We start from the raw sequence: 9,348 nt of genomic DNA on the forward strand, positions 1-9,348 counted from the left end.
GATAGCAGCAGTTAGCTGAGTGAGTTAGCATGGTTAGCAGCTGTTAGCAGAGGATAGCAGGAGCTAGGAGAGGTTAGCAGTGGTTATCAAAGGGTAGCAGAGACTAGAAGAGGTTATCGTAGGTAAGCAGCGGTTGTCATGGTTAGCACAGGTTAGCTCACCATTTCCAGCTCTTCGTCGAACTCCTCGCTCTCCACCACCTGCAGCAGCGGCTTCAGCTTCTCCCTCAGCCTCTTGGCCTCCTTGGCTGGCACCGCCAGCCGCAGCCGCATGTGGGCTCTCTGGATCTCCATGGTCTCCTTCAGCTGCCGGATCACTTCCAGGGCCTGGAGGGAGAAAACAGAGCGAACATGGAAGGAGCTGCAGACTCAAGATCAGGTCTTTAGCAGAAAAGACACAATTACACCAGAAGAACTTTTTAAAATTACAAGACAAAAGTATTTTTAATGAAAAAAGCTTTGATGGAGTTATTAAGATCTGTCATGAGCAGCTCAGTCCGTGTCGTTTCATCTTCTAAATGGACTCAGATGTTTGTTCAGTCGTTTCAAAGTCCTGCTGCTGATGTGTTCAAACTGTAAAACTGATACTAAAGTTTTACCTCACAAGATGCTCAACAACTCCTCATTTTAATTTTTGTTGCATAAAATTATTACTTACTCCTCCTAATATTACAACTTTATTCTGGGAACGTTAACACTTTATTCTGTTGTTGTATGACTCCATTATTGCAGTACAGAGACTTTATTCCATCGTACAGTTGACCTGAAGTCCAAATAAATAAACATTCTTTCTTGTCAAACAAGATGGCCGCCCTGGGCGTGCTAACGTCACTCTGACCCAATGAGTGCATCATTGGCGAGGGGAAAAAATCCAGATTTTCTAAAAATCTACTCTTTAAAAAGCAACAAATTTCTGCTTTATTATCTGAATAATTATGTTGAATGTTTATTTTGTGCCAACTGAACACAATTCAGCAAAATTTACCCAAGTTTCTATTTCAGTTATTATGAAGTTTAATTTTACTTTACGTAATTTTTGTGTTCAAACCTGGAAAACATACTAAAAAGGAGTCATGTAGAGTCTTAAAAACATGTCAAAAAGTTGATAGTAGCCATGATTTTGTACAACAGCAGCAGATATTTCCACTTCCTTGTGGGGCTCAGCTTTCCCTGCTGACCTGCTGCTTGCTGCTCTTGTTGGGCTTCACAGAGTAGTGGATGTCCTTCATCGCTCGCTCGATCAGGCTGACTGTGTAAGGCCTCCTAGTGTCTGGATTCACACACTTCTCCGCCACGATGGTGGCGATGTCTCTGAACATGGTCTCCAGCTGGCTCTGCCTCTCCTTGTCAGACACCTGGAGCTCCCCTTTGGACAAAATCTGTCATAAAAAAACAAACAAACAAACAAACAGCAGAACGAAACGTTCAGGAAAAGCTCCGAATGCCAGGGCTGGAAACTCCTCGTGTTTTATTCACCTGTTTGCAGATTTCTGTTTGATCGCCTGTTCCAAAAGCTTTGACCAGGTCATCCTTCTTCGCCATCTGACCTTTGGAAACATTGACAAAAACAGAGTGTGTCTGCAGCACCTCGTCCAGGTCTTTCTCTCTGCAGTAAAAAAACAACAAATGAAAACGTTAGTTCCGCCCAACGGTCAACCGAAAACAAAAAAAGAGCGCATTCTGAAAGTCTGCTTTCAAAACGGACGAATAACCCGTTCAAATCCCTAAAATGTCAAGAGAAAAAGTCCCGGATAATGGAGTTTTAAAGTGACTCACGCGCCTGATCTCCAGCTCATGACTTTATTTTTGTAACAAGCGATTTCAAACCGCTTCCCGCCCTTTTTCATCCGAACCACGGCGACGTTGGTCAGTCGGATCTGGTTTGTTGGAGTGAATATAGACATGTTTTTGTTTGATAAGACACTGAAGAAGAAAAGGGTCTTCGAGCCGCTGAGGCAGTAAATAAGATGTGACGTCACCGGATGTGTGTCCAGGATACGGACCCGGTGAGAAATGCGAAGAAGGAAATAACAGTTCCGCTCTGAAAAAAACTAACATTTATAAAATATTTTCTAAAAAACAGTTATGTCTTTCTTCATTTATAATAGTAAATGAAAGCTGTAATTACGTTCTTAAATTAAATTTGTGGCCGTAAGAAAAGTTTTCAGAATTTTTTTAACTGATATAAATTGTCAGAAAGACAGCGGTCATTTCAGTAAAATAATTTTACATTTGAAGACATTACTTAAATGGCATCAAACGTTTCTTTCTTCTGTGAAAGCAGAAAATAAAACCCTGAATCTTCATAGCCTTTCTTGTTAAGTTTACCTGTCTCTGCTGCCACCTGGTGATCATTTAGAAGAACTGCATTTTGCAGTTTCCTTTTAGATAAAAAAAAACTATCTTTTAAATGTTTAGTTTCTTTAAAGCACACAATCTTACTGAAAAGTTAACACTTTCTGTATGAACGTTCAAAAATAAAGGTGACTATTCAAAATTGGGCCAAAAATTTTCATAAAGATACAGTTTAAATCTTTCTTTCAGACGGATTCCTAATTAAGCTGACACTAAATAATAATAATAATAATAATAATAATAATAATAATAATAATAATAATAATAATAATAATAATAATAATAATTTAGAAACGTAAAGAGCTGTCAAAGACTTCGACTCCCAGCATTCCTTGCGGCCAACCAACATGGCAGCGCACTACGGCACAAGCTTTTGAGGACCCAATATTTGAAAGTTCTCCCTTTTTGCAACCATGTTAGCTTTGTTTACTGTTATTTCCTTTCTTACGGGCTCTTTGTCTACCTCCGACACTAAAGGTGAGTTTATTTAAGCGTTTGCTTTAACTGAAAAACTCTTTTACGTCTCCATGTTTTGGTCGAGCCACACTGTTGATTTCTGCTCCAGATATAATTGAAAGCGGGCTTTGACGTCTTGAGACGTTGGGCTGGTTTTGGTGAATAATTAGAAGAGTCAGTTGGACGTTTTTTCTCCTCCGTGCAGTCCCACAGGATGTCCACAGTCCCACTGAAAACTACCTGCTGTGGATGTGGAACAACAGACTCTACGTTTATTCCGCTGCTGCGCTGCTGCTGGGTTTCTGCTTCTTACTGCAGGTCACAGGAAGGAAGGTGAGTCCTGCTGCCTTAGTGACGTCAACACCACGCAGCATTATTGATCTTCATTAATCCTCTCTGCTGTCGTCTTTCCAGATAAAACATACAAAAGATTCTGGTTCAAAGGATTCTGGTCCGAAGGTTCAAAAAGCTGCGAAAAACAAAATCAGCTCAGATGAAGATGCTGATGTTCATGTTTCAGGGGTTAAAATCTTCTACGGCTCACAAACTGGAACAGCAAAGGTGCACAAATCCTCACATCGTACAGAAAACATGCAATTATATAAATACACAAAAATAAGACCCTGAAAAATGGCTTCCTTAGCCTTGACGATGCGAAATACACAAAGATTAGCTCTCTGTAGTTGTGACGACATTACAACAGCGTATTACTGCCATTATAGATGAAACGTTTTCTGTGGAAAACCCAGAAAGTTTGAGATTATTCTCAGAAAGTTTTGAGAAAGAAAACTTGGAAAATTCTGAGGCTCAAAAGTCAAAACTTTTTGACTTGTGAAAATTTTCTGAGTTTCAGAAGTTGTACATTTTTAACTTTTCAAAATCAGACAGTTTTTTTTCTAGAATACTTCTGAGATTAACGTAAAAGTTTCTGAGTGTTTTTGGGGGTGTAAATTTAAAGGATCCCTAATAAAAAGTGTAGTACAATAAAAAAAAATGGCAACAATGGAGTAAATTTCATTGAGTAAATTTCTGCCAAAATGCCAAAAAATGGGACATTCTCTGATTGGATAGCTGTAAATATTAAAGAAAAACAACTTTTCTTTATTGAAAGCTTACGTTTCTGATAGGATATTTATAAGAAAAAGCCCTGGTGTCCAGTGATTATAAAGTCAGACATTTGCGACAGATTCACAACTTGTTGACATCAGGAAATGTTCAAATGCATTTCTGATAAATGTGTGAAGTTCGTCACACGTTTCCTGCTGTTTGCGTGTTTCTGTTTGTCAGGGTTTTGCCTCAGAGCTCTCGCAGGAGGTGCAGACTCTGGGGATCCCAGCCGAGGTGATAGACATGAAGGACTACGACCCAGACGACCGGCTCGCAGACGAGGTAATAAGCGTCCGATTTTTACTGCAGGATTCCTGCAGAGTCGGGAAAACTTTCAAAAAGGCTGGAATTAGATTTAAATGTTTTTCTGCTCTCTAAAAAAAAATATAGAATAGTGGAAAAATTATGTTATTTTCAAATAAATCAGTTGCTGCATGTTTTCTATTTAAACCCGACTCATGGTGAAATATCTGATTTGCATCCGTTCCTTAAAAGAAGATGTGGTAGAAAGAACGAGGAGCTCATTCTCACCACGGTGCTTCAGATGTAACAAATCTAAACGGGAGATTCATTGAATTACTTCAGAAAGATTAGAAATATGAGTATATTAACCACCTGTACTAATTAAAAGAACAATTGGAAAGAAGAGAGAGCAAATGGAAAAAAAAGATCAGACATGTCAGCTTATATTTTGTAAACAAAAAATCAGCTGTTCCAACAGAAACTTCAAAATAATCAGCCACTCTTTCTGTCCTTTGCAATAAACATAACCAAACCAAAACTCACCTGTCAGAGCAGAAGTGAAAAGATAAGGATTATGGGGGAACCGTCGTCTTTCTTCCTATATTTAGCAACATTTTAGACAAAAACAAAATAGGATTTTGCCAAAATCGGAATCTGCAGGTCAGGATTTTTAATAGATGAGCCAGAAAACTGCAGTCGGTTCTCCTCTAATACCAACATAGTGTTTTATTTATTTATGTTTTATTCTCTGTACTTTACCTTTTTTCCCACAGAATACTTTATTTTAATGTGATGTCACAGTAGACAGACAAAAAGGGAGGAATACATTTCTGCCAAATAAAATCTCAGAATTTTTTTTAGAACTTTTAAAAAAAAGTTTGAAAAGTCAGACTTTTGAACCTGAGATTAATCTCAACCTTTCAGAGTTCCCCTGTTCCATGAAGGTTTCCTGCTTTATGCTGTCCGTCTGTCCGCCTCCTGCAGTGCGTCAGTAAGTCCGTCTGCGTGTTTCTCGTGGCCACCTACACGGACGGACGGCCCACCCAGAACGCCGAGTGGTTCTGCAAGTGGCTGGAAGAAGCGTCCACCGACTTCCGCTACGGAAACTCCTTCCTCAAGGGGCTCCGCTACGCCGTGTTCGGCCTCGGCGACTCCGTCTACGTCGGCCACTACAACACGGTCAGACCAGAACCAAACAGAACCAAAATGGCTCGACAGCTTGGTTTATTCTGCCGGTTCCGCTCCCGCCGCAGGTGGGAACAAACGTCGACAAGTGGCTGTGGATGCTGAGCGCCAGGCGAGTGTTGAGCAGAGGAGAGGGCGACGGCAACGTGGTGAGGAGCCGACATGGCAGCGTTCAGGCCGACTTCCGGGCCTGGAGGGTCCGGTTCCTGAGCCGCCTCAGGGCTCTGGCCGGAGGGGAGAAGAAGAGCTGCAGCGGGAACTGCAAGAGCGGCGCTTCCTGCAAGAACCGGAAGAAACACGGAGCGCAGGAGGAGGAGGAGGAGGAGCACGGATCCGAGGTAACGGGAAACTGGTGGCGAAATCTTACCGAGGATTTTTGTCTGGTTGCTAAAATACGACGAAACTAACCTGCATTATTCTCTGGACCAGAGGTTCCCAAACTCTGGGGCGCGCCCCCCAGGGGGCACGCCGTGCCATTGCAGGGGGGGCGCGGCAAGCCGTCTGGATGAAAAAAAAAAACCTGAACGCTGAATGCGCTGGGTTTTTACCTTAGAATAGCCAACTCTCTGTTAATTCCTCTGTCAATTTGACACAGTAGGGGCTTCCGCACTTCCCATATCTGTGTCCTCTGTCACTTTTATTAGCAGTTAAAACTGTTTAATCCATTGTTAACATGTGGTAACCTGTTTTTCCGAGCCGCCTTTAAACGCAACATGAGCGCTGCGACACTCTCACTGGGTTTACACCTGTGAAGGAGACCTGCTGCTGCTGCGCAGAGCTACGCAGGTGTGTTACCGACTAACAGTCGATTAGTTTTTCCCCCAAACTAACCGACTGTTGAGTAAAGCTGCTGGATGCAGGTAATGCTAGCTAAAAGATGACTAGCTAATATCAATACAGCACCTTTAGCTTAACAAGTAGCCTGTAGGGTACCGATGTTGTCTATGTTCAGCTACGGACATTCATTCATTTTGCCCCATAAAAATTGATTCCCCCCACCCGACACACACACATACACACACACACACACACCCGACACACACACACACACACCCGACACACACACACACACACACCCGACACACACACACACACACACACACACACACAAACGTCGTTCAACCAGGCAGCTATTTGTAATCCATATGGGGCCCAGAAAATGTTTGGTAACTCCTGCTCTGGCCTATAAGTCGCATGTCGTTTTTTGATCAAATTAAAGGCTTTTAAGAGCCAATTATAGCCCAGAAAATATGATAGAAGTAACTTTTCAGCAAGATATAGAGACACAAATCTTTCTGTGTCCTTCGGTTCGATTCCAGGTTTTAATTTCCAACAGTTTAGAGATTCTGTTTTAATTTTAAATTAAAACAATGCCAAGAATTATTCCAAATATAATTTTACAAAGAAATGAAGCAGACTGAAATACATCTTTGAACTGATTCAGAATTGCCAGGACTAGAAATTGCAATAACATTTTTTTCTATTGATCCTTAATATTGATGAGAAAGTATTTGTTCTGTTGGTAAATTATTTACTTTATAACAAGGGAAAATGTCTTGTTATAAGTTAAATAACCTGTCAGTGGATCTGGTCAAACAGACTTTCCATTCCTTCTCAGACATTAACAGAAACTTTCATAAAAAACAAATAAATAAAAACACATCAAGACTATTTTAGGGTTATTTTCACAGGGTGATAAAGTTTATTGTGTTGCTATTCTGGTTAAAAAAATGACATTTTTCAAGTGCAACTCCAAATAAACATAAACACAAAGTTAATCAATCGGTTTTCAACCGGTTTTCACTGATGCTGTGTTTGATAATTTACTGCGAGGGAAAATAAAAACAGGCTCTGTGGAGATAAATGAATAAATAATGATTCATTTTGATGTTTCAGGTGGAGCTGATTGAGTCCAGCAGTGAGGAGGAAGAGTCCGGCTGGCGGGATGAGAAAACGTCGCGCTCTGTGGTCGACATGGAGGATCTGGGCAACATCATGAACAGCGTCAGGAAAGCAAAGGTTGGGTTTCACCACCATTAAAACGGCTTCTTAAGCTGCTCATGCTGGAAAAATGAGAGCAAAACTTCATCAGTATTCCACTAATACAAAAAGAGACACATTGTTGTAATTGCCTTGTTTCCGTTAACCATTCCCGACCGAATCTGCAGCATCGTAACTCCACCACACTTTACAATATCTGAAAAATTAAAGCGGTTCCTGAAAGGGAGACGTTTTGCTTTCCGGCCGGTTTCAGGTTATTAATGTTATTTCATCCCCGCCGCAGCAGGAAGAGAAGAGAGGCTCTTTCAATAGACGGCAAACTGTGAAAATAATAGGGCTGTGTAATAATATCGATTTTGCGATATATATATCAATATTTTCTTTCCTAGAAATAAAAATCGATATCCATCCGCAAGTATCGTAACATCCAGCTGTCACCTTGCTCACTCACTGCTTGCTTCACCTGGAGAGTGATTCGGTCATCAGGCTTAGAGTGATTCCTTCACATGTTAAGTGTTAAAAAGGTATCAAACTATTCAGAGCAGGTACTTGGTGACTTTATTTACTTTACAAATGCATGTAAGCTACAGTTTGTACTGTTTCAATTAAAAGAAACATGTTTTCTCACCACTTCTTTGATTCATTTTGTCCAGCTGTCGACTTTAAGTCTGTGTCCAACCAGATCCAGGTATTGTATAGTTGGTGCTTTTAATCAGTTTTCAGTTAAATTAATTCAGTCCAACTCTATAACAGTCACAAAATGTCACCAAAATCACTCTGTCCCTCTGAAATCTTTCAGAAAATCGCAAAAGTGTATTGAATTGTATCGTTTGCTGAATATCGAAATACATATCGTATCGTGAGCAGAATATCGTGATTCGTATCGTGAGATTATTGTATCACTACAGCCCTAGAAAATAACCTGCTAGATACTGAAAGTTCCCAGTTTTTACTGATAAACATATTTACTCTCGGGATATTTAAAGAACTGCGTGTAATTAAAATAAGCAAAAATATCCAGGCGGGGATTTGAAACTCGAGGGAAATTATTTTTCTAAAGTTTGTCTCTCTACTTAAAAATGAGCTTCGGCGTCTAGATTCAGTGGATTTCCAGGATTCACCGGGTTAAAAGCAGCAGCGGCGCCTGCATCCGTTCAAACCAGAAATCTGTCGGTGAGGGAGAGAAACGGCAGATGGGTCGATAGACATCAGACCACGGCAGAGAAGAAACGGAGGCTTGCGTAAAATCTGCGACGCCCACTCCACTGGTCTGTGAGGGCCGGGCGAGTCGAGATGGAACCAGTTCTGCTTTTCCAGGGCTCATTTCGAACGAACGGAATGATTCATTCATTTTAATTCCTACCCTGTATGAAAACCTGGGGGTTTAATTTGATGTTTCTGCTAACAGGAAGACAACATCTGCCAACGATGGTTCGGCTTTAAAAAGAAAATCCTGCTGCTTCTTTCTAATCACTGATCTTAATTAAAGGATTAAAGCAATTAGATTGGTTTAATTAACTGGTGGATTTCTTTAAATTCATTTGAAAAGTAAATTTTTACTTTTTAAAAAGTAACAATTTAATCACAGGTCTTAAATTTTGGCTTATTTTGGTCTTAAACAACAGATGTCAGCTTTTCTTCCTAATCATTCGCCATCAAGAATTCATGTAATTCGATCGATTGGTGAATTTCTAAGTTTGGGATTTATGCTTTGATTTGTCTTCAGTAGAAAACATGGCATCCTTAAAAAGTCTAAAAGTCATGTATCTAACGTTAGGACCTTAAAATGCCTTGGATTCATTTTAAATAAGCTGGCCTTTAATAAGCTAATCACAGGTCTTAAATTTTGTCTTGCCAGGACTATTTAATCTCCTAAATTTTAATTATTTTTTTCTCTGGCTTTTCTGTCAGGCAACAGTTTGTGACTCACTGCTAACATTGCCTTGCTAGCTGTGTAGCTGTAAAGCTAGCAAGCCAGCTAACATAGCCTTGCTAGCTGTGT

The 9,348-nt window shown here is 40.4% G+C and overlaps 2 protein-coding genes across 2 annotated transcripts in view; one reads left to right on the plus strand and one right to left on the minus strand.

Moving 5' to 3' along the window:
- sbds (SBDS ribosome maturation factor) overlaps positions 1 to 1,992 on the minus strand; it is a 3,538-nt gene extending 1,546 nt beyond the window's left edge. Inside the window, exons 1-4 of the mRNA XM_008426552.2 lie at positions 1,776 to 1,992; positions 1,476 to 1,605; positions 1,178 to 1,378; positions 162 to 326 (exon numbers count right to left, since the gene is read on the minus strand). Coding sequence (XP_008424774.1) covers positions 162 to 326; positions 1,178 to 1,378; positions 1,476 to 1,605; positions 1,776 to 1,903 — 624 coding nt within the window. The 5' untranslated portion in view covers positions 1,904 to 1,992. The remainder of the gene's footprint in view (positions 1 to 161; positions 327 to 1,177; positions 1,379 to 1,475; positions 1,606 to 1,775) is intronic.
- A 703-nt stretch (positions 1,993 to 2,695) lies between these two features.
- The window catches only part of tyw1 (tRNA-yW synthesizing protein 1 homolog (S. cerevisiae)), a 48,640-nt gene continuing 41,987 nt past the window's right edge, over positions 2,696 to 9,348 (plus strand). The window contains exons 1-7 of the mRNA XM_008426553.2: positions 2,696 to 2,831; positions 3,016 to 3,143; positions 3,225 to 3,371; positions 4,098 to 4,199; positions 5,145 to 5,339; positions 5,414 to 5,683; positions 7,242 to 7,364. Coding sequence (XP_008424775.1) covers positions 2,768 to 2,831; positions 3,016 to 3,143; positions 3,225 to 3,371; positions 4,098 to 4,199; positions 5,145 to 5,339; positions 5,414 to 5,683; positions 7,242 to 7,364 — 1,029 coding nt within the window. The 5' untranslated portion in view covers positions 2,696 to 2,767. The remainder of the gene's footprint in view (positions 2,832 to 3,015; positions 3,144 to 3,224; positions 3,372 to 4,097; positions 4,200 to 5,144; positions 5,340 to 5,413; positions 5,684 to 7,241; positions 7,365 to 9,348) is intronic.

Source organism: Poecilia reticulata, linkage group LG13, assembly GCF_000633615.1.
Source record: "Poecilia reticulata strain Guanapo linkage group LG13, Guppy_female_1.0+MT, whole genome shotgun sequence".
Classification (NCBI taxonomy): domain Eukaryota; kingdom Metazoa; phylum Chordata; class Actinopteri; order Cyprinodontiformes; family Poeciliidae; genus Poecilia; species Poecilia reticulata.